Source organism: Ambystoma mexicanum, chromosome 6q (genome assembly GCF_040938575.1).
Source record: "Ambystoma mexicanum isolate Mex_15411 chromosome 6q, UKY_AmexF1_1, whole genome shotgun sequence".
Taxonomy (NCBI): Eukaryota; Metazoa; Chordata; class Amphibia; order Caudata; family Ambystomatidae; genus Ambystoma; species Ambystoma mexicanum.
Window position 1 is genome coordinate 445,765,836 of NC_090937.1, and position 25,872 is coordinate 445,791,707.

The window sequence follows — 25,872 nt, forward strand, 5'->3', positions numbered from 1 at the left end:
AGATGGTAGATTTCTTGTGACAACTGGTGGCAAAAAGGGTAGAATTCACCTCTGTTGGCTTCCTGTATGTTCTTGGTTTCAATTCTGTCATTCACAACATATATATGTAGCTCCAGAAAATCAATAGCTTTATCATCACTGTATCCTAGTTCAATTCGACTGAGCGCATATATCAAATATTGATTTATCACAAATTAGAGACTGTGTATTTTAAGTACATTCTAACATTGTAATAGAACAAGCGCAATACTCTGGGAGGCACACGAGGCACATGATTTTCACATTATACTTTCAGGAGATAGAAACAAAATCTCTGCAACCCAAAGTCGGCATTTATCCTACATTACAATAGCTTTATCTGTTTAAACCTAAGCGCATTCTGAATCCAGGCTAGCCCCATACATGAAACTAATGATAGTCTGTGTCAGGAAGTCCAAAACCTATACTTGTCCTCACAACTACTTGAATATAATATGTAGGGATGTCAGCATCAAAATGAGAAGTGTTCAAATAAAGGTTCAGAGCTTCTTCCAGCTCTCGGTTGGAAACAGGGTTTTGCCTTCCCCAAGATTCCAGATAGTTCACTTTGTCAAGTCTCTCAAAGTTCCAAAATAACACAATTCCTTGGGACACTTACCAGCTTTTTCCTACGGAGTTGCCTTTCATCAATTTCACCAATATCATAAAGTTCACTTCCTTAATTTCAGAACACCCACGTTCTCATTGACAGTCAAACACAAACTTATGGGCGAGTTAAGTGTTTTCCTTTAGGTGGGTGTATTTGGTCTAGGCGCAGCTGTCAGACCACAGTCCACCCATCAAAGGTCAAGCAGCCGACACACCTTACTTGCTTCTTCTTCACAGTTACACTGCCACTGTTTCAGTTTCACAGTGGTATTGGATTTATCTCTTGGCGCTTTCTCAATACTTTGTTTGCCACCATTCGCTTGTTATACTTTCAAATGTTCTCACAGCTTTTGCTAATTCTTTCAGTTTACACAGTTCTTTACATTCTTATGGCACTTACCAATGCTTGTTTTCTTCAGTTTACACAATTCCAGTTCCTTGTATCAGGGAATATCACCAACTGTTTTCAATCCAATTGGTATTCAATCAAACTTGCTTTCTTTCGGTTCGGTATTCAAAAACACAATGTTTCATTTCATTCCATTCCATTCTGTCACATTGACTCAATTATCATCAAATTCCCAATTTACTCTCCTGCTGGGAATTTGCACCGTGCCCACAGGCATTTTCACAGGTGCAAACTTCTGTTTTCCCTGCTTCTTTCTTGGCCTTATCAATCTCATCTTGTTCACAGTTCGTTATTCACAACAAAACCCTTTTATTCCGTTTTCTCAACCTTCAAGTAATCGTAATGCCAAAAGTCTTTATTACAAACTGGACCTGCATTCACACTGCCCAAACCGTCCTTCGCTACCTCGTGAGCGGCTTGGCCTGCAGAACCTACACAGTTCACCCCACAGCGTCCCAGAGTCATTTCAGGCTCCTTTGACTCTCCGGGTATGCTGTCTCCGGGTGCTGCTCTCCGTGTTGGCAGGCTTGCTGTGGTTGTCGCTGCTCCCGGCTCGGCGTGCCTCTGTCCCAGGATCTCCACTGCCTAGGTTTTCCGGAGGAGTCCCTCCAACTCCAGGAAGACTGCAGACCAGTTCTGCTATCGGCGACCTTTCTGCTGCTCCCGCCACCATCCGCTCCAATGACTCTGCAGCTCCTCTGCGCTTCGGGCGATGATTTAGAGAAACATGGTGCTAATAGTGAAAAGGAACTCCTTTCAGCATTACAGTCAGGCAAGCGCTGCTAAGCGAAAAGCAAACCGCTGTGGAAGGGGAGGGCACTGACATTGGCCGTTTAGCCCAGAAAACGAACCCCCAACTACGAATGGGCTCAGAGTTAAAAAGGAAGGAGCATGCCACCAAGCGGGCCCCAACGATGACAGTGTGCTGCCAGGGAGATCTTAACAAAGAGAGAGCGGTTAAGAGCCCGAAGAATTTTTTTTTAAGCTTAGTAGAGCAGGACTCTTGGTCATGGCTCCCTGGCGCACTGATGGGGAGTAAACCACAGTACCTGGTCCAAGTGGGGGGCCTAACAGGCATCATGGAACACCAGCGGCTTCTCCCATTTGTTGGAAGGAGGTGATGTAAATCTGGGGGAATTTTAACTGATATGTCTGCAAGAAACTTGGCTATGTCATAAACCAAGCTTAGACGGCTTTTCAGTCAGATCTACGTGATTTTCCTGCGGATGATTTACCCGCGACGGAAATGTTAGCAAGGGAAATGCACAAATGCAAATTGTTCGTACATTTCCCATGCAGACATCCTTTACAAAACAACCCCAACACCATACAAACGCACACTCCCACCCACACTCACAACACTCCCCCACCCACATCCCCAACACACCCCCAACCCCTACTTACCTTTCCTTCCGACGCGTTGTGTCCCTGCGGCGCTGGTTCACTTTCACTTCCGTGATCGGGAACCCGCGCCACAGGGTCCTTTTCTTTACATTTTTAATTTTTGACTTTTGATCGGTCGAGCTGCGGGGGTGTCCCTCACAACCCCCCTGCTCACTATACTGTATAGTATAGTGAGCTGGGTGTTGCGGGGTAAACCCCCGCAGCCCCTGGCTTTTTTCTATTTCTATTTTATTTTATTTTGAGCGGGTCAGCTGCAGGGGTGTCCCCGCAACCCCAACTCACTATACTATAGAGTATAGTGAGTGGGATGTTGCGAGGGACACCCTTGCAGCCCCCAGCTTTAAAAAAATACAAAATCATTTTGAGCATGTCAGCTGCAGGGGTGTCCCCACAATCCCCGCTCACCATACTATACAGTATAGTGAGCGGGGGTTGCTGGGGACAACCCCGGCTGTGGGATACACTTGCCAAATGGAACTGTTCAAATGGGACTGTCCACTTGACCTTTAAGAGCAATTGAAGGTATTGCACACGGGCACGAGACTGAGGGTTAGGCTGATCACTACTGTGTTGCTATCGGAGGAGCTAAGTACATTTTTGGGGCTGAAACAAGGCTGCCTCCTGGCCCTAGCACTGTTCAACCTTCACCTCTCAGACTTCAGTGACAAACTAACTCAAGCAAAAAGCTTTCCCCCGAGATTTAGAGGTAGACCCAAAAATTGGCTGCTATATGCAGATGACTTAGTCTTGAAGGACCAAACAACGATTGGTCTTCAGCGGCAGCTGAGGAAAGTGGAAGAATACACTCAAGAAAATGAGCTAGCATGAGCTGGACAGATGCACAACCTTAGAGCGCCGGATCTATAATGCAAGGGGCTGCCCCCGCAAATTCGAAAAAATATGGGGTAAATGGCTAGATGCTCAATAAGCTCTGCGGGTGGGGGCACACCGATAGTGCTGCTTGCCTTGTTTGCCTGCCTGGTGCTATTGTCTTTTGGTCCTCGGCCCCAAGGGCCCTGTTGATATGGACGATTGCCTTCAACATGTATACTGCTGATTCATGTCTTATTCTCATACGTCTCTTTATGTTCTGTTGTTTAAATTCAATAAACAGAGTTATTAAAAAAAGAGGCAAAGGAGCTTTGATGGTTAGCAAGGACTTCTTAAGAATTGTTTAATCTCGATTATCTTAACCGAACATTATCGAGAATGATGAAAGGGGGAAATGGGGAGAGGGGGATAAACTGTTTACCTGTTATACTCCAGAATCTACTCAAGAATATACAAATTGCTTGTAAGGGAAATGCTTAGAATGTTACACTTGGTTTCTTTTGCATGTATTGAACTAGTGCTCTTGAGTTGAAAACACAAAATAAAGTTTGTAAAAAAGAAAATGAGCTAGCGATAAACACTGAGAAAACAAAGATTTCAGTTTTAGAACAAGCACAAAGAAGGGCAAGGTTTCAATTTTTCTGGTACTTGGGTACAACACGGATAGAGCAGGTGGAGTTATTAGATACCTGGGAGTGTGTATTAACATGAGTAAGGTAGAGTCTAACTGCGTAAAAGTTTTAAGGAATAAGGCAAAAATGTTGTAGACTCAAGCAAAGAAAGTAGACAAAAATGTATGCAGTTTCTCCATATTGCCAGTGTTGGATTTAGACAAGTTAAAGGTCACGCAACTGCTCTGACATATGGTAGTGATTCTTTGTTCTTTATATCACAGACCGTATGGTCTGTCGTTGAAGGCATATTCTGGAAGGCAGTGTTGCGATTGCCAAGGTCATTGCTGATTCTGGTGATTTGGCGTGAGTTAAGGCTGATTTCATTAAAAGCAATGGTGGAATGGAAATTGTTAGCTCTGTATAGAAAATGTGTTCTAGATGTACCGTCTCTGATTCTTGATATATTGAAAAGAGATATTGTAAATGATCAGAACGGTTTACTTGGGAACTGGAAACGGCAATGCAGACATCTGCTTGATGTGGTACGTGTCTCAGAAGACAACCTAAGGGGAAACCCAGACATGGTGAACCTCTGGCAATTGGATTTGATTTCAACAATCGAGGAGGCCAATAAATATACACTTTTCTATCATCTCACACATGAATCAGGAGCTTTTGGTACCGTTCCAAAATATCAGAGTACATTTCCCAACAGCTTCCATAGATCTCAGTTCATGAGGATTCGATTAAACCTATTGCCAAACAAAGAAATACTATCTGCTAGACTTTGTACCAGGACGAGAGACGTGCAATGTAGCTATTGTAATAGACTGGGATCAGTTTAAAATGTGCATCACATATTGCTATTTTGCACTGCATTAACGACTTAAAGAACAAAGCACTTTAAGACCATCTTGGACAGTTTATGCACTCTAGACAATCTATTGGTGGCTTCTTCTATTAAGTAGAGAACAGACAGCATTGGTTTTAGCAATTGTAACATTTTTAGAAATAGTGTTTGATAGGAAATTTGAAAACACAAACATTTTACTGTTTGGAATGTTTATGTGGGTATTTTTTTTTTTAACATGTTTATTTCAAACCGGTTGCACAGATGAAGACAATACAAGAGTACATGCAGTATATGGTAACCCCAATTCCAAATAATCGAGCATAGTCCCAGGACCCTAAAGCTCTCTCCCCTACCCAGTCCCCTTCGCTCCCCCCAGATCAGGTGACTTCCTGGCTCGGCAGCGCAGGAACATCCGTAAGCAGCTCCCTGACCGAAAGTAAGATCCGTCTTGCCAATGGGGGTTTGTGGGACCTCGCTGGGAAGTTCCGATTATAGTCTAGGAGTGGGGCCCAAATATCTGTAAATCGATGTAGAAGGCCCGCCTCGGCTGCCGTAATTTTTTCTGAGACCAAGATGTCCCAGAGTTTAATCCAGCAAAGGGTAATTGAGGGGCTCTCGGCAGTCTTCCAGGTGCGAGCTATTGTAATTTTACCAGCTAATAGGAGTTGTGTAATAAGTTTGGCCGTTCTTCCAGATCTCTGGTACGCCCCTGGTTTAATGTTTTCTTCTTAACATGTTTTTTACATGGAAATGTTTTAGATATATTAAAAGGTCTGCAGAAAGAAAATGCTAGAAGGTTTGTAATAAATCAAAATGCAAATAAAATAATAATAATAATAATAATATGAACCCCAAAGACATCCGAGTTCAGACAATGGAAGAGGGAAGGAAGGTTATGAGTCAGACTGCACTGGAAAAGAGCAATAAACTATAATGCTCCTGAAGAATCGATGCCAAAAAAGGGAGGAAACTGAACATCAAATGAGTCTTCTGCACTGGAGGAATCTCCAGGCTCAATACTAATCTGAATCAACATAATTGATCTTTAAGTGTGGCAGATCAGAAGAAGGATGCAGACACTCTGAGGACATTTGTGACATGTTTTTACTAATGAATAAGAGAATGCCTATCTTTCCCTATTACTATGGGGATTCCCTACCTACTTTACGAGCTAAGGTGCTCACTGATAAATGTACAAGGAAAACAGTCCGCCTTCCAAGGCTAACCTAACGGACCCTACCACTTTTATAATCAAATAAGGTCAGGAGAATGACTCCCTTCTCTTGTTGGTTGTGTTTCTGCACGTGTCTTCTTTTCTTTCTCTTTTCTAGATCAGTATGCAATTCTCAAATACTCTCTTGTGATCCCTTGTATTAATTGTTGTAACTCCCTGACGGGATTGATAGTCTTCTATCTCATTTTATTAGTGCTTGCCTGGTTCTGGTGAGAATCCTTTTCTCTTTCCAATAGGATTCTGAGATTTCTAATGCAGCGTCTTTTCCTCTGAGACTTTGGATTTCTATACAGATGTGATTCAACTTTTCCTTCTCAGAATTTCTTTGTAAACTATCTGTCTCAGGGACCCCTTGGGTCTTTGGTGCACAAGTATCTCTCTCTATTGTGTTGCAATTTGTGCTTCTTAGGTTCAGGGTTATTTTCCCCTTTTCCCAAGATATCAATGTTCCCGTTTTGTTTCTCTTCTTCTGTCTTCTATGCTTCTCTTTATCACATTAATACAGTTCCATTTCATTAATGTGATTTTCACAGTCTCGTCATTTGTACTCGGACGAGTATCTCTGATCCCATAGCAAGTCCCTTTTTCCTTCCCGGTATTCCCGTTTAGCTTCAGTCTTGAGGGGAACGTCTCCGGTACCCGTAGGTGTGTGGGACCTTCTTTTTTCTTCTCTTTGTTTCTGTGTTAGTTCTCTGTGACCATTGGTTCGGACTGCTTTCCTTCTCCTTCCTGGCGTCTCAGTATCATTCCAGGTACTCGGCCCGTGAGTCGGTTGGTCGGTGCAGTGGTATCAGTGTAGTTGAGGGGACAGCCTGTCCAACACGCTGCCTGTGCGGTCACCCCACCACCAAGCTCTCTGTTCCGGGCTTCCTGGCTTCTGCTTCCTCAAGTTTTTGATTTAAAGACATAGGATCTTTTTCTGTTTGTAATGGTATAAGTACATTTTCTCTTCATCCCACTTATGGAACTTGTGCTGATTTTGAATGTTAGATAATTCCATTCAGGCCATCACAGGAGGGCATCAGGGAGTTCCTCACGGGAACTGGAGTCCTTGTTCCCAAAGGGAGAGTCTCTCCCGGTGAGGTCTCACTTGCCTTGACCTCTAGGGAGGGTGTTGTGAAGCAGGCTCACCTCCCTAGCCTCACTGGTCGGGGGGGGGGGTACACCCTTGGGGAAAAGGGAAAAATGCCATTGATCCGTCACATCTCCCAATTGAAGAGGGGTCTAAAAGGTACAGTAAGCCCTTGGAAAATAAGATTGATCGTACTGACCACCTGGAGGAGATAAAAGATGAATACAGGGGCAAAATAAACAAGAACACAAGGGGATCAACATCACACGTCTGTGCAGTAAGGTGAAAACTGGAATACACAGACACCCGAGACAGTTGATGACATATGAGACCACATTCAGTTAATGGTGCCGGGGCTAAGCCACAGTTTGATTGATGGGTACTCTGGGACCTATTTCAAGGGAATACAAAAGATTTTTGACATGCAAGGGTTCGAAGTTGGTCATATCGTAGGAATGTTAACAGTATACTGATCAGAAGGGAGACAGGGAGATTAAGCTACTGTTAGCCGAAAAGTGTGGCAAACAAGTAGCAGAAGGCGAAAGGTAGAGAGGGAGGGGATGGTTGGTACATTACATGCTTCATCAGACTTAGGTTACATCGCACGATAGTGCTTCATCATGCAAAGATACACTTAGATACACTTCCAACCAATTCTAGAATGCTCAAGTTGTAAAAATGGCGAGTAATGTCTAGTATGTAGTCATATAATGTAAGGGGATCATCTAAGATACTAAAACAAGATTAACTTGATATTGGATGTGTAGAGGAAACGCACTTGAGGGCATCATACCAATACAGGTTTAGGCATAAAGAGTACCCTACTCAATTCCATGCCGGTACGGGTGCCAAAAAAGGGGGGATTGCAATAATGCTCCATAAGAACTGGATAAAGAAAACTAGAGGCAACTTTGCACATGCAGTGATTTTCAAAGGTTGCGACATTGTTGTATTGGCCAGTTGGTGCTGGTACATTCCACCTTTTTTAATTTATAAATGTATAGTGCCCTCGGGCTAAAGCAGCCTGTGCATTGGACAGGTCGTATTTAAACATTTTCTAGAAAGTGAATCAACAATATTCATGTACAGAACCGCCAACACGTGTTCTGACCAAAGGAAGGGTCTTTGTCGAGGCAAGGAAGCAGGCCTGGGGGGTCAACCTGTAAGAAAGGTCCTATGCTTGAGGGACCACTTTGCATAACACTATTTTTAAACACAATGGTCTCAGTTCAGGTAGTGCATTGTCACTAGTAAGGTGTCCTCAGGTCATTCTACTGGTTGCTAAGAGTGGATGCATGTGTAGCAATTCATATATTTTCAAGGTTTTGGGTCCTTGCGCGTGATACTCAGACGTCAGTTTGTACGTTTGCCATGTCGAGCATGAGTCATTTGCGAGCTTGGTCCTCCGCGAAGTGCTGCTTGTATTCGACGAAGCAGAATATCACGCACAAGGACCTTACACCTTGAAATTATATGAATACATAAGTTTGGCATTTTGTGAACACCCTTGGGGCTGACATTAAGCCGAACGGTAGGGCTTTGCAGGAACTGGTAGTGTTGACCTTGTACCATGAACCGTAGGAACTTCCAATGTTTCCTGTGGATGGGGACATGGAAGTATGCATGCTCTAGGTCCAACGACGTCAAGAAATCCCCTTCCTCCAGTTGGCCAAGCACATGTTGCAACATGACCATCCTGAATTTTTGGGACTTCAGGTACTTGTTCAGACGGCGTAGGTCTAGGATGGGTCTCCAACCCGCTGTCTTCTTTCTGAGCAGAAAGTATCTGGAATAGACTCCGGAGCCGTTGGGGAATTAGTTCTATTGGCCCTTTCTGTAACATAGCTCGCACTTCTTCGAGGAGCTGAGGGATGTGCTGCTCCTAAAGGGGAACTGGTGGAATACGAGGGCACCTGCATTGGAACTCCAGGGTGTGTTCCTGAGCAAGATAGTCCAGCACCCATCTGTTGCTGGTAATCTTCTTCCACACGTTGATGAACCTCGTCAGCCGGGCTCCCACTGGGGTGTGCAAGTGGGGGCCCGACGTCTTGGCCAGTTCAGGCTTGCTTGGGCGCCTGCTCCTTGCCCTGTGGGTTGTATGGGTTTCTAGGTGCTCAAGCACCCATACAACCTAGGTTTCCAGGTGCCTTGCAGTTCTTGGCTTTGTTTTGGACCCCCACGGATGGGATGTCCTCAAAGGACTTTGACCTCCTCTTGGAGGGAGACCGCTCCTCGGACCGACCGGTGCTGGTTGAGGCATGACCCTGCTCAGAAGAGGTGTCAGGGGCCTTGCTCGACTTGAGCCATGCCGTCAGCCTGCTATACTTGTCTTTCTTCAAGAAGCCAAGGCGTATCTCGCACCCATCCTCGTTGTGGTCCAGGTGCAGGCAGCGCAGACACTTTTGATATTTGTCCTCCACGAAGACGTTCCTTAGCCCGCACTGGGCGCAGGGTCTGAAGAGGGCCCATCCCTCCCTTTTCTCCTCCTTCATGGTTGGAGGGCGCGAAGTTGGCCTTCCAGAAACTTTGACAAACAACAACCCTTGAGGGGCGTGCAACTTCATAGACAACGGATCACCGTTGCCGGCCGATATGGATAGGAGCACAAGGGCTCCTATGGAAAATAAATTGTACTTTTCAGCGAAAAAACTTGGAAAAAAGTACAAAATAGCTTGGAGAACAACTCGAGGGTAATATGATGCGGAAAAGATTAAAATAACGATTTACAAAGCTGGGTATATTTGATGCTTGCGGGTCCAAAGATACATCTGATAGAGGATGCTGTGATTCATCTGATGGTCTCATCACTCTTTTCCTAATGGTAGCCTCTCCAGATGTGGCCAGGGGACGGCAGCCGCTACCTGATCCAGACCCTGCCGGCAGCTATATGAGAGGGAGGATCACATGGGGGGAGGCAACCCTCAAAGGAGGGACACGACATCATCGGATGAGACATGGTATCCCCTTTTTGTTCTAAGGATACCCCCTCCATTCACCATGCCTTAACGGCATATTGTCATGACTCCCTTCACCTCTCTCCCCCTGAAAGCTACTGAGAATATCTTCCTAAACTCTGTAAACAAGTCATCAAGAACTAACTTCTCTTTCCATGGATGTAAAGGTACTTTGACAAGGAAGCTGAGCAGAGTAATGTAGATCGATAGTGGCCAGAAGCACAAACTGCGCTCTAGTGGTTGTGAGCACATACTTGATGTAGGGCCAGCTGACAGAAGGAAAATGCTGGCTGGGAGAATCACGTCCTCTCGGGAGCGACCGGGAGGCCGCTGTGCTGTTGAAAAGCCTATGGAGCCAACCGTCTCATGGAGGAGGCAGAGGAGAGCAGACCAGACCTCAAGAGCCGGTCCACTGTAAGGACGACACAACAGGAAGAGAAGGGAAGACTTCCTTGTGTACGCAGGTACTGAGAAGTAGCCTCCACGCCGCTTGAGCACCTAGAAACCCATACAGCACACAAGCGGTAGCCGCGAGGGATGCGAAAGCCACAAAACAGAGGTGGCGAACCCGGGAAGAAGGAACAGGATGCCAAAGAGCTACTTACCACAGGAGAACCTACATGCCACAGAGAGCAGGTGAGTCCACCCAAGGGACGTTGGGACACCAGGGCATGTTTGCACCCCTACCAAAGGCAAATCAGAGTCAATGAAGCATACGTGAGAGAATGGGGGACTCAATATTTCCTAAATAGACATAACGGAATGAATGCAAAATACTGTCAAGTCTGCAAGTGTGCTCAGGGAAACATACGATAAAGTCTTGACAGGAGAGTACACCAAGCAGGTTCAAGTTACAAGTGTGTTAAGTGAAGCACAGAAGAAAGTCCTGGCAGGAGAGTATACCAGGCAGATTTAAGTTGCAAGTGTGTTAAGTAAAGCTTAAAAGAAAGTCCTGGCAGGAGAGTGTAACGGCAGATTTAAGTTGCAAGTGTGTTACGTGAAGCAAGGAAGAAATTCCTGGCAGGAGAGTATACCAGGCAGATTCTAGGTGTAAGAGTGTTAAATGAAGTGCACAAGACAGCCCTGGTAGGAGAATATACCAGGCAGATTCAAATTTCAAGAGTGTTAAGTAAAGCCCAAGCAACCCTTGGAAAGGGCATACGGCCAAATAAGGTATGGCAGATTATAGCAATGGAAAACTCTCCAAAGCAATTATGGGGTCTGAAACTACGTTTTACAAGACATCTGGTCCCTTCTTGCGAGAGGCATCCACTGTCTGTTTCTGATATGATATGATAGGTTTTTTATAACTCGCTTAATACCCAGAGGTTTCTAAGCGCAGACCCGGGCATCTAACCCGTGTTGCTTCGTGTCATCTTGCTTCCAAGGCGAGCACATTGCTGCTGAGCTATCCTCCCGAGGCATTATCTTTATGTTGCCCTCAAACAGCTTTGTGAGCAAGGTTTCGCTAACTGAAGTCAAGATGGAAGTAATGGGATGGGAAGAGAGTCTGTATGATGAAGCTAGAATATTGGAGAACATTTCTTCTCCACCCTAGCACAGTTTTAGCAGTAGCTCAATTAGCAATGCTTAATAATGTTCAGGGGGTGGGTTTATTAATTTTGGGTAATACATTGAATATTTAGGGTGTGCTGTTCAGACTGAAACATGTGACTTTTGAAATGTGAAAAGTCATAATTTACCTTTTTTTCTCTTTAATGGTATGTTCTATCAGTTACAATCAATTTGAAAAAAATATATTGTTGCCCTGATATTTTTTGCAAGCTAGCTGAAAAGTATTTGCATTGTTCCATAATGATACAATATTTTGCTTGTTTAAAACAGCTTCTATTAGTTTCCATCTGCAGCAATTTAAAAGATGCAAATGAGCCAAACTAATCAAGACATTTAACCTAGTAAAAGGAACTAAAGGTAGATAGGGACTCAAGACTATTCCAGGCCAGTTGTGTAGTGGGCATAATCGTAGACCGCTTCCTTTTAATTAAATTTTAAAAAGCCATTCGTTGTCTAATTATAATTATAATTGTTCTTTTATAACACGCTTAATACCACAGATTGGGTTCTAAGCGCAGGATCGGGATTCGAACCTGTGTTGCGCTGTGTTGTCTAGTTATTTGTAGAACTATTTAAGCTGTCAATTTAAGTCCACCTTATATTCCTGGCACTGTGATTTCAACCAAGGATCTTCTTTCGGAGCATAAAGTCTAAATATGGGAGAATTGGAATCATGATTCAAGGGCAATTACAATAATGTGGAATTCGGTGCACCTAATATTTTATGAAACACCTTTGCATCCAGTTTAGTACGACATACCTCTACATTGCTCCTCATTTTTTTGTCATCATCAATCATTTCCTTTTGGTTTATTTTATACAGTAGAGCACCATAAATGATCGGGTCAATCATGTTTTCATAAAGACATTAATAAAAAGTGTTTGTGAGGGCTCTTCCCCAAAAAAAGACAACTTGGACACTGCAGATAAGAAATTATGTTTTTAGAGCAACCAATTGTGTCACAACTTACAGCTTCCAATGCTTCCTTCCGTGTGTTTAACAGATCTAGATCCTGTTGGTGAACATCAAGTTCCTAGGAAATGGAGAAAAAAATTAAAATGTGCATTAAATATAAGAAGAAAATTCCTGTGACATTGGTTAAAGAATTCAACTGACTGGACAACCAAAACAATGGGCCTCATTATGAGGTTGGCGGTAACCTGCCGGTGTGACCGGCGGGTTGCCGCCAACTCCGTAACACCGAACCAGGCGCATGACTTCCCGGTGCCACCAGGACATTACAAGTCCCAGCAGCGCGGGAAGTCAGGCGCCAGATTTTGTAAGTCCCCATTCCCATTGAGTCTCATAGGACTCAATGGGAGGGGGGAAACGGAAGCACTGGCACAGTTGCTAACGGTTCTGATGTTTCCATGATGATTCTGCCTACTGGAGCCGATGCGCCCGGCAGGATCAGACCTGTTGGGTGCAGCAGCCACAGAGTGTGGCGGTCCGGAAATTAAGAGTGCTGGTAAGCTTATCGGAACCCTTGTTTCTGGAACGCCACACTTGTAATGAGGCCCAATGATTTGTTCCAAGTTCAAGAGAATATAAACAAACTGAAACTAGTAGCAACTAGTGCACTGCTAATAAGCCCTCTCTAAGAATTCTCACGCGGAGCAGTAGTCAAGCAGTGATGTTCTAGATTTTGGTTTGGAATTGTAAAAGCTTTGCATTATGCGTTTTTTCACTCACTAAGACTCAAAGAGCTTACTACACTGAATGCTATTCTGGCATAACCAAAGCTGCAGACCTTTAAAACTTACCAATGATCCATGTATTTACTAAAGACTTAAAATTAATCAAATAAAAGAAGAACACAGCAATTACAACCTAGTGTACAAATTTACAGATAAACGCAGTATAATGTATTAGTGCAATGATTAGTGTTACTAATAGCTTGCCGCAAGCATGCTGGGAATATCCAATGATTACAATGTGTGTGAGTAGCCATAAACTGTGACTATGTTGAGAATATCCAATGATTGCAATGTTTATGAATATCCAAATATTACAACTATTACAGAGTTATTAATGAGTTCTGGCTTGCCATGAGTATGCTGAGAATATCCAATGATTGCAATGTGTAGGATTATCCATATACTATGATTATGCTGGGAATATCCAATGATTGAATTTTTTATGAATAGCCAAACAGTTCAATGATTACAGAGGTATGTGATGTATTCTTGGATTTCGTCACTTCTTCCTGAGTGGGAGACCCTTCCCATGAGGCCAGAGAGGTGAAGCCGCTACCTTATAGTCCCCTGGGGGTGGGACTCAGCAGGAGGATCTCATTGGGAGAGACTCCCCCTCTAGGGACAATGACAATCATGTATGGGAAACGCGTTACTCCAAACCAATACCCACCTCCCATACATCCCCATCTCCCTCACACCCCACCTCCATGTTACCGAACCACCCCATTTATGTGTGTAGGGCCATAGGGCTGACCTCAACTGAGATGAAGAAGAGGACAGAGGACCCAAGTAACACCTATGGGACTCCAACGGAGTCGAAGAAGAGGCACACAGCCATGAAGAATACCTGGTGAAATGGTAATCCCCATCCCTGCTTTCCGCAGAGGTGGGACTGGGACGTTTGGATCAAAACTGACAAAGGACTTACAGAACTGTCTGAGAAGCCGGTGGAACTGCTTTGGGGAGAGCCGCACCAGCAGCTGAAAGAGAAAGACTGCTTAGCCTGGGAGATATGAAGGAGACACATGGAAGAAGTCGTCTCAGGATCGAACCTTGAGCTGCACTGGGAGCAGGAAACTGGTCTCATGAGCGAGAAGCGCGGGACCAGAGCAGGCGGGCAGAGAAACACTGATGCAACTTGGCGAACGACTGCAATCACCCAAGAAGGATCGGCAGAACGTACACGGCCTGCAAAGTTAAAGTGCTAGACGCTGGTGCCGGTGGGGGCTTGGAAAGCAGGGTGTGGGACTCGCATACAAAAATTAGGTATCTTCCTCGTGACAGTACTTGGCGAGAGAGGGAGACAAGTTGGTCAAACCAAGGAGCAAGAGAGACCCAGAGAAATAAGCAGGGTAATTCAAAGAATTCAGCGCACAAGTGGTGCACGCGGCTGGCGCACAGTGTGCACGTGCGACTTTCTGCGCCAGCCGCGTGCGCTAAAATCCATTTCTGCGCACAGCGTATTCATGGATTTTAGCTTCCAAAACCAGTCGTGGCTCAGAGTGGCGCAGCGACTCTGCAGCAGCACCAGTTATGCCCCCAACCCCTCCCCGTTCACCATGCACAGCGCACAAATCGCCTACATGGCGCACAGGCCCCCAACCACGAAAACGCCTGTAAAACTCCCCGCGCACCCCTCCGAATACACGTACCCCGCTGCACGGGAAGTCTCACACGCGATTGGAGCAGGGTACGTGTATAACTGGGGTTTGCGGGAAGTTTCACACGCGATTGGAGCGGGCTACGTGTATTTCGTGGGTGCGCTGGAAGTTTCACACGCGATAGGCCCTGTGCGAGTGTGGTATGTGTATTACTGGGCTGCGCGGGAAGTTTCACACGCGATTGGCCCAGTGCGAGCGGGGTACGTGTATTTCGGGGGAGCGTGGGAAGTTTCACACGCGATTGGCCCAGGGCGAGCGGGGTACGTGTATTACGGGGGTGCGCGGGAAGTTTCACACGCGATTGGCCCAGTGCGAGCAGGGTACGTGTATTACGGGGGTGCGCGGGAAGTTTCACACGCGATTGGCCCAGTGCGAGTGGGGTACATGTATTTCCGGGGTGCGTGGGAAGTTTCACACGCGATTGGCCCAGTTCGAGCGGGGTACATGTATTTCGGGGGTGCGCAGGAAGTTTCACAAGGGATTGGCCCAGTGCGAGCGGGGTACGTGTATTACGGGGGTGCGCAGGAAGTTTGACACGCGATTGGCCCAGTGCGAGCGGGGTACGTGTATTTTGGGGGTGCGCGGGAAGTTTCACAAGCGATTGGCCCAGTGCGTGCAGGGTACGTGTATTTCGGGGGTGCGCGGTTAGTTTCACAAGCAACTACGCTGTCAGAGCAGGGTACGTGTATCCAGTGGGGTGCATGTGGAGTCCCACACGTCAATTAGCACTGTAGGTCCTCCCAGGTGTCCCCTCTACCCCCTACACGGCCCCTGCAGGCAGCCCACACCACAGGGGACTACCCTGCACCCCTGGTCATGTGCCGCAGCCAGTCCATCCACCATGGGCATGCCCCCCAGCCAGGCCACATGTCACCTTGCACTAGTGACCACCAACTCATGTCCCCAGGCACCCCCACCCCCAGCAGTCAGGGGCACCTGCCAGCAGGCCCCCACTCATGTCCCCCAGCGCCCCCACCCCCAGCAGTCAGGGGCACCTGCCAGCAGGCCCCCACTCATGTCCCCCAGCACCCCTACCTCCCAGCAGTCAGGGGCACCTGCCAGCAGGCCCCCACTCATGTCCCACTCATGTCCCCCAGCACCCTCACCCCCCAGCAGTCAGGGGCACCTGCCAGCAGGCCCCCACTCATGTCCCCCAGCACCCCCACCCCCCAGCAGTCAGGGGCACCTGCCAGCAGGCCCCCACTCATGTCCCCCAGCACCCCCACTCCCCAGCAGTCAGGGGCACCTGCCAGCAGGCCCCCACTCATGTCCCACTCATGTCCCCCAGCACCCCCACCCCCCAGCAGTCAGGGGCACCTGCCAGCAGGCCCCCAATCATGTCCCTCAGCACCCCCACCCCACAGCAGTCAGGGGCACCTGACAGCAGACCCCCACTCATGCCCCCCCTACATGAAATACAGAGGCACAATCATGTCCCACTTCTACACCAAAATACCACAGCACGCCACCCCATTCTTGAGACGCAATGATTTCCCAATCCACCCCACACTGACATACCTATCTCAAGACACAAACCAATAGTCAACTATGTACATCAACGCATGTCCATCACACACACACACACTGGTTGGCATTGATTGTGTAAACCCACATTTTCACATGCATCAACCCAATGAGCGAATCCCACACATGGAACTAAAATATGAAAATGTATTATGTACAAAAAAAAATCAATTACATGAAAGCACAAAAAAACAGCAAACATGAAATGAAAAGCATGTGCAAAAGATGAGTAAATTAAAAGTATAACCAATCCAAACAAAACCGAAAGAAAAATAGTCCAAACTCTCCCTCCAACAACGCAAATCCAAAGGAAACGTAAAAAGAAAAATCTATTGATCCATGGTGAAATCAAATGAAAAAGGTCAAAATAATCCATTGTCCAACTATGTACAATCCATTGTCAAGGGTCCATGAGCCCAACGAAAGAAATGAAACCTACCTAATAAACTACCTAATAAAAAAACTATATACAAATGTGTGTGGCATAGTCCATTCACCACAAATCAAAGAAAAAGGAAACCTAACTCTAAAAACTATTTACAATGGCAGCGGGCTAGTCCGACGGCTCACTTTTTGATGTCCCGGACCAGGGTATCATCGAACTCCCACTCAATGTCCTGGAGGCAGTCCTCTTCCATGGCCCCGAGGGTTCGCAGGGACGATGACATGTTCACCTCCAACTCCCTGCGAATTGCCTCGAGGCACTCGGCCCGCCTCAGTGCCCTCCGCATGGAGTTCTCCACCCTGACCATTGTGAGCCGTGCCTCTTCCGCCTGCTGCCGCTCCACATCTATGGCGTGGCCCAACCGCTGCCACACGGAAGACACTTGGAATCCTGGGTCCTCCTGCCCTCTGGCCGATGCCTGCCCCTCCGATGTTGAAGGCCCCGAGCCATCATTGCTCCCACCATGTTGCTGCTGCTGTGCCTGTGCCTGCGCCCTGGCTCTTGCTGCCTGCACGTCCTCCTCTGGCTGGGGTGCAGTTGTCGTGGTGGCCACCCCTGCTGGACGTCCGACTCCCGACTGTCAGGGATGTGTCCTCCACCAGCCTGGCCGCTGGGTCAGAGGCAGCTCCACAGGGTACCCTGGTGATACATGGGTGGGAAGATGGCATGGAGGATGACTGGCGTGTAGGGGGTTCAGGTGAGGAGGGGGTCGCAAGAAGGTTCAGCACACGGAGGAATCCAGCACCGGTGACCCGTCCCAGCAGGTCAACGGGGTCAAATAGGCATCCGAGATGACGTGCAGTCTCTTCACGAAAAGACCGCAGGTCACCTCGCATGCCCCATTGACGCAACGCTATCCTGGCCAGGACAGGCTCAACACGGTCCCGGATAGCCAAATCCGCAGGGAGAGGAAGGCCAGTTGTTGTGTGCTCATCCCCTCCCTGAAAACGGGTCTGGACGTAGGCATCCCTGCTGGTGCCAGATGATGCAGTGACAGGATCAGGGACAGGATTGCACACAGGCACCTCGGCGGCGGCCTGTGCTGCCTCCTGTCCCTGCACTGCACCACTAGCACCAGTGGAATCCCCACCTCCAGACCCCATGTGTGTCCCTTCTGTGGCCTCCTCCTCCACCAAACCCCCCACCAACCTGGATGACTCTGTGCCATCTTCCTCCGTTGGACTCTGTGGGGTCTCAGCTGCCCCTTCTGCTGCCGAGGAGTCCACCTCCGACCTCCGCCTCTTGGACCTACCCTCGGCAGCTGCGGCCTGGGACGCGGCACCAGACCCCTCACTCCCCGACGAGATGACAATCTGGGAGGGGAGCCGGGCCTTGCGTCTCCGGCTGGTGGTGCAATCCCTGCCGCTGTGCTCCACAGCACCCTCTCCGCCCTCTTCATCAGTTGACGCTGCAGATAGGGAGAGATAAAACACAGACATCAGGGCACTTTACAATGGACTGATACACACATGACAGTTGCACATGAGTGGCAGTGTCAAACTTCAGACATGGCATCACACTCCACGACACACATGTCATTTGAACTCACACACATGAGCATTTCCACAGCAATATTGCACCAGGCAGCACCATCCATACACATACAACAGCATGAACAGCCGAAGGTGAGCCTGACATCACATGAAACAAGGGGAGTGCACTAGACATGCACACATGCCACCACACTTACATGCATGTCTACATCTCCTACAACTGTCGCAGTGATGCGATCACCATACACGTCACATCTGGCATTCAGCCTTCTACATATCAGTGTCACGTGCATCCATGTTGCATCACAGTTAGACACTTGTCAAATACACACACATGCACATGTACACAGTGCAGATACATGCAGCAGGAACCACCATCCATGTGTGACACCACAACCATGCCAACGCACATACACAGAAATTCAAACATGTGTGCTCCCACACCTGCATTTGCACAGCCAGCTTACCAACACATACACCATCGATGTGTCTCACACCTAAGAGGACTCACATGTGGCAGCCTCACGCCCCTGTTCATACACATCCCTACATGGCCCTATGAAAACACATGTGCAACCTGCACACTACTGGCACACCACCACACGCACAGCGTCCAATCAGTATGCATGTACACTTACCGCTCGACTCCAGACCGGTCTGCCTCTCAAGAACCTGGATGTGGAGCGCTAGGCATATGTGTTCCAGGACCCTCATTTGGTGGTCGGACAGGTGGCCCGGCACCCCTTGGCATCCGCTGCCTTCAAGAGGCGCCGGGCCTTGTTGAGGGTCCTGGACCTGAAGTCCTCCCAGCGCTTCTTGACATGTTGTAAGTCGTGGACTGCCACCCCCTCCGCATTGATGGCAGTCACGATGTCCATCCAGATCCTGATCCGTCCTTCATTGTCGGCGCGCGAACTTCCCAAGAGGGCATCATACTGCCCCAGGACTTGCTCCACCAGAACACCAACTTCCCTGGCACTGAAGCTGGTGGCCCTCTGCCTCTCTGGCTGGGGGTTGCCAGTGGTGCCAGATGGTGTTGTGCCTGACATGGCAAACCCAGAGGCAGGAGTGGGTGGGCAACTGGGTCCTGGGGCTGGCCTGTGGAGCGATGGTATCCCAGTCGGGAGTCTTCGGTTCCAGCAGGGGTGGTCACAGCAACTGCACCCCTGGCTGACGTGCAGGCAGTCAGGCAGCAGCAGATGGCAGGTGGGAGCGTGCTCGGGGCTCTGGGGGGCAGTAATTCGGCCTTCTGGGCAGGAGCGTGGTCTTCCGTGTGTTGCTGCGTGGCCAGCTTGATACGGAGTGATTTGGCACGTGAAAATCTTGCACATCAGCGTGTAATTCGAGGAAAGCCCCTTCGTGCGTAAGCGCGTCAGCACACGTACATGGTTTCATTGGACCAAAGGCCCTTAGCGCGTAAGCGCTTCTGTGACGTGACGCACGCGGGCGTTTCCATCAACACGGGTGCATGTTCATTGTACACGTCCAAAAACTGCACGTCCGAGTGTCAGCTCGTGTAATTGGAGGAAAGGGCCTTATTGCATACACGCGTAAGTGACGCTGTATGTGTGGGCCACTTTAAAAGGTATGTGTAGAACCCCATTCCCTTGTACGTGCTTTTCGTGGAGAGCGAGTAGGTTAATTCTGTACTTCTTGTTGGCACAGCGTTTCAAGTTCGTACTCCCTGTTACCTCTGACAGCGTTCTTTATTTTTTTTGGGCCTGTTTCCTCAAACAGCGTTCACTTCTTCTTTTGTCCTGTCTCCTCAGACAGCGTACAGTTCTTCTTTTGGCGGGGGTGTTGCTTACGCGCACACGTGCATTTTTTTCACGTTATTTTTCCAGGCAGATGGTAAGTCGCGCACACATTTACCAACTGTGCTTGCCCCGTGTGTCGCGTACCCCTTCAGAGGTCATTGTAGGCTGCGTGTAACACGCGTATGCTTGTTTTTGTGTTTCTGGGTGCCACAGCGTAGTGCAGGTTCATTTTTCCACGCACGTGGTCTACGAGGGGTTGCGTGCACGTTACTTTTTGTTTTTGGGGTGCCTGTGCGTTACGTGACCCGTCATCTTCCCCCAGGGATCACAGACAGCCTTGCTAGAGCACTAGGGTATGAATTCCATCTAGTACCCTACCCCTTTCACCCCCCAATTGCCCAGGACAATTGTTTACTGCAACTCCCATACGCACAACAACATCAGTGCCATGGTTGGGAGGCGACCAAGCGGTAAGGGAGGCAAAGGTGGCCGACCTCCAAAAGGTGGGCGTGTTGGGCGCGGTCGGGGACGTGGCCATGATTGCAGGGTGCCCCTAGACCCCCATGTGTGGAGGACCAATCGGGGACACCCATGCCCCCCCCATGGTTGAGGGAAACGTTGGCTGACACCATCCCAGCTCAGCCCTTGTTGGACCAGCCCATTGTGGCACCTGACCCGGCACAGGATGACTCCCAGGCTGACTTCCAAGTCAGCAAGTCTAAGCCACGTGTGCAGGTGCAAGTTTGTGTCACCAGGCCACGTGGATCTGGGGCAGCGATGTCATCTGCTGCCCCAAGTGGGCAGGGTGGGGAGGCTGCAGGGGCAGCTGCAGCTCTATCCACCCCAGCTCTGAGTCTCCCAGCCGGGAGAATGTCGGTCCTGGTCCATCAAACTGACATTGCCCCTGCCAACATCACACTTCAGCCAATGCCTGCACCAAGACCTATGGTCATTGTGCATTTGCACACTCCCAGTACCCAGTCCACCTGCGCTTCTGCCCCCACTGACCAGAGCGGCGCAAGCCACTCAGGGTCTGCTCCACCTTTGAAGAAGAGGAAGAAGGGTGCTCTGGCACCACAGGCTGAGACCCCAGACACGGCTACACAGTCCGGCACGTCAAGGAAGCCTAGCTTTAATGACCCCGAACTTGATGGACTTGTCACCTATGTGTCGGCACATAGCCGCGATATGGTGGTGACCGCAGGGTGCAAGACCACACCTGGTTAAAGTAGGGCACACTGGCAGACCATCGCGGACCGCATGAGTGCCCTTAGATTTGTGAGGCGCACAGCTGATGATTGCTACAAGCGGTGGAATGACCTGAAACGCAGAGCAAAGAATAAGCTGGCCTCAAATCATGCTGCTAATCTGGTGACTGGCGGTGGGTGTCCACCAGAGGACAACAAACTCACTGAACATGAGTCTGTTGCTGGGACCTTCATCACAGAGGAACAGATCCAAGGCGTGGGAGAGCTACCTGATTACGAGGCATTGTCCGGTGAGTGCCCATGCATGTATGTGTAATACATGTGTATGTTGTTTGGGTGACGGGTTCTGATTGAGTGCCAGGTGAGGGTGTGTACTCCTGAGTGTAATGGGTCACCCATGTGCTTCCTCCAATCCATTCATGTGCCTTTGATTTGGGTATGACAGTATCCCTTCTGCCCACAGTAGCCAATTAGCCCCACATTACTGCTGTTGCACTTGAACTATCATCTTGCAACAACATTGTTCTGAATTTTTTCTGTGTTCATTCTGGCTGATTGTTTAGATTATCCCATTTTTCATATGCTTTTTTCATCTCTAATGCCACATATGTGACATGCTTCTGTCATTGTTTACACCCCACATTGTGCCACTTTAGTTACCTGGTTATGTGAATGTTTAAATCATTCAGGGCTAGGGAGTATTGGCCTGCTGAAATTTATTTTTAGGGCCTGTTTGCATGTGGAACATGATAGTTGTTTCCTGTCATGTTGAAGTGAGCAACCATTGATGTGTACATCTGCCTACAATCACTGTCTAATTGTACACTGGATGTGTTGCAGTGTGAGGGCACATGCATATTTTGCAACACTATTCTGCATTAATCTTCTCATCATGTCCATGTGACATGGATGTGTGACAGTACTCATTCACTGACACATCGCTGTAGTTGTCTAATTTACCATGGCAATGCGACATGAGATCTGTGTGCTGGCATGTTGGACATACCACTCACAGGCTGATGTGTGATGCCAGTGCTACACGACATGCTGCAAATATGTTGCTTTTCCATCTTGGTGTCCTCAATGTCTGTCTTTTTGACTCCCCTTCAGAATCATTGACAGTGCATGCATGCCAGGGTTATAGTCATGTGGGACATGTGTTAACCATGTACAGGATCTCTGTCTTGTCAGACCTATCTGTGTGCTATGGTGCTCATGCCTGTTTCCATTTCTTGTGTTTCATGTTTTTGCAGGTGACAATGCACTTGATGCTGGTGAGGTTCAGGAGATGGTGCAGACCCAGGAGGATTCTCTGCCACGACCAGGCACCAGTGGGGGACGTGGTGTGGTGGTGGGTGAAAAAACCTTGGTACTGCAGACCATACTGTCGAGGGGTGCCTTTGGGTGCAGCTCCCCAGACCTCTATTCAGGTGCTGAGTCGGATGATGAGACTTATGTGCTGTCGCAGGTCAGTGCTTCTGGCAGGGATTCTGTTCTGTCCAACCCACCTGGACCAAGGGTAGAACCCTCTATGGGGATGTCAGTGTTCATAGGTCCGCTTTTGGCGGTTACGGATGCAGGGTCACACTCAACAGCATCTGATCCTGTTCCTGGGCCAGCAGATCAGAGGGGGAGTGCAGTCCTGCAGCCTCAGGCAGTGCCAGCACAGCAAGGTGCAGATTGCCTTGCCCCAAACAGGTGTGGTGCCCGCCGACGCGGTGGCGGTGCGCCACCAGGAAATACTGTATGGGAAAACTTCATGTACAGTATGGCAACCCAACAGGCAGCATCAGTAGAAATGATGGCTCAGGCAATGGAGAGGGTGGCCGCTTCCATTATCCCCCCTGAAAGGCAGATAGAGCAACAACAGCAGGCAACAGACTCCATTTGCCAATCACACAGGGAAGACATGTTGGCGTCCAACAGGGCCCGACGGGCGGTACTGGAGACTCTGTGCGAATCCATATCATTAGAGTCACAGGGCCACAGGGAAGCCCTGAGGGTGGAACTCCATAACCTCAGGCAGAGTCTGCTTGAACTTGAGGCTTCCCGAAATGTTAGGGCAGAACAGCAGCTGGAGCAGCTCACACGTTCGCTCTCAGCTGAGCTGCAGGCAAAACGTGAGGAGATCCGGGCATCCCATGAGGCCATGCGTGCATAAGTGCAGGCAACCCGTGACGTGCTGCATGGGGATCTCCACACTTTAATCCTCCAGAATCAGACCTTCCAGACCTGCATGCTTGCTGCCTTGGAGGACCATACCAGGGCTTTGCGTGGGCTGCCTCCCATAGTGCCACCACCTCCAGATGCAGCAGCAGATGGTAAAGAGAGTGACAGCAGTTCTCCCACAATGGCATAGCCGTGAAGGCCATGAGCCCATGGAGGTATTTTTTTTTCGCAACATCCACGCAGGTGGGTGTTGGTGTGCACCCTGTCCTCGAACCTCCTGGGTGGTCTCCCCCCCCTGGCCCTCACATGCCATTTTTCTTTTTTTACAGTGTGTGGCTCCCGTGGGCATCCACTGTATTCCGGCTGGGCACATGCAGGCTTGTCCTGAGTTTGGGTTAGATGCTTGGGTTCGTGACACACACACCCCTCCTGCTTCCTGTTTACATGGGCTTGCAAAGGGTGTGACCAAGTGACAGTGACTTACACAGTGACATTGGGCTCCCATGAGCTGTGTGGGCAGTCTGTAGTCAATACTGTGTGTACATCCCTAGTGGGTATTGTTGTTGTATTGTACACTGCATGGTGTATTGATATGTGCTTGTGCATCCATGTCTTCCTCCTAATTTGCAGGTTCCTTCCTCATGTCTTCACAAGGCCGTCTCCTTTGCAGATGGAGTTCATGTTGTATGCAGTACACTGACACATTTGCGTGGCAGCAACACTCTACAGTTGGAAGGGGTCGATGTGCTGGCTTATTCAGGTTGTAAGACTACCACTACTTTGACTTAGTACTGTCATGTTTTTGAAATGTTTCATGGTGTGCTGCTGTATTGTGTTGGTGGTAAGTATTTGTTCGTGTGTGCTGTTTGTTATTGATTACTGGGAGCATATTATCTGTGGGCAGTTTCCATTTGGGACAGGGCACTTTGTGACACTTGTGTCAGGTCTTGTGCATTGCTTTGTTTGCTTTCACATTGCATGACATGCCATGGTGTGTTGGGTGGCGCAGCTGGGGAGGGGTTGAGTGACATGGCGCTATTTTCATGTTGTATTTTGCAAGGGGGTAGTCATTCATGCAGCATAAATGTGTGTTTTTTTTGTGACACAGCATTGGTTGTCTTTCGGCAGGTAGGGATGCACACAATGTAACAATTCCAGGTGACCAATCTCAGGCTGGTATGGTTTTGACAGTTGACTGTCCCTTATGTCATCATCATTGATTGTCAGATGGTATGTGCCAGGGCTGTGTGCACTCCACAGGCGTGTGGTTTTAGGTGAAGTATTTAGCCACCAGCTGCGTACGGGCTGCCTCACCACATGCCCTTTCCCCTCCCATGCGCAGCGGCCGTGCTTGTGGTTGTGGGGGGTACCACCATGTCCACAGGCAGGCCCCGGCGTGTTGCAATGTTGTGCAGGACACATGCTGCCACTATTATCCTGCACAATACTGGGGGCGCGTATAGCAGCTGCCCACCAGAGCAGTCAAGGGAGCGAAAGCGTGACTTGAGCACTCCGAATGTGCGCTCCACTATGCCCTGGGTTGCAATATGGGCTGTGTTGTATCTTACCTCGGGTGGTGTGGTGGGGTTCCGAATTGGTGTCATCATGTGGGTGCTCAGTGGGTAGGCACTGTCCCCTGGGGAGGTGATGATGGGTATCATTAGTGGGGTTGTGACATTACTCAGTATCTGACATGAATGCATGTGCAGGGGCATTTATACTCACCAAGCAGCCATGTATCACCATGCCGCCCAGCTTCTAGGTCCCGGTTTAGGGTTGACATTCTGTAAATGAAACTATCATGGGTAGACTCTGGATAGTTGGCATATACTGAGGTGATGATTCCCTTGGCATCACATACTACCTGCACGTTGACTGAATGCCAGTGCTGGCGGTTTCTGTAGATGCGCTCAGTTGCCCTGGGAGGGCGTAGAGCCACATGGGTGCAGTCAATGGCACCTAGCACTTTGGGGAAGTGTGCCACCCCGTAAAAATCCGGGACGACAGCCTGCCTTTCTGCAGGTGTTCTGGGCAGGTATATGTGCCTGCGGAGTGATGGGCGTGCAGTCATGATGGCCAACACCTGGTGCAGGCAGCATGACTGCGTGGCCTGTGAGACCCCCCCACTATGGCAGTTGTCCGTTGGAATGAACCAGTGGCCAAGAAGTGCAGTACATTGAGCAGGGGCTCAGTGCTTGGGAGCACAGGGTGGGTGATGTGAGGTCATCCTCCCACTCACTCACCAGGTCGAGTATTATGTGAGGTGGAAATCTGTACCTCCCATACACCTGGTCATCAGGCATCCCAAAAAGGCTGGTTCTGGGTGTAAAAATTCTGGGCCTGA

General features: G+C 48.7%; 1 protein-coding gene across 1 annotated transcript in view; it reads right to left on the reverse strand.

Moving 5' to 3' along the window:
- Positions 1-25,872, reverse strand: part of IFT74 (intraflagellar transport 74) — a 1,698,810-nt gene that overhangs the window by 717,509 nt on the left and 955,429 nt on the right. Inside the window, exon 10 of the mRNA XM_069630923.1 lies at positions 12,545-12,607. Coding sequence (XP_069487024.1) covers positions 12,545-12,607 — 63 coding nt within the window. The remainder of the gene's footprint in view (positions 1-12,544; positions 12,608-25,872) is intronic.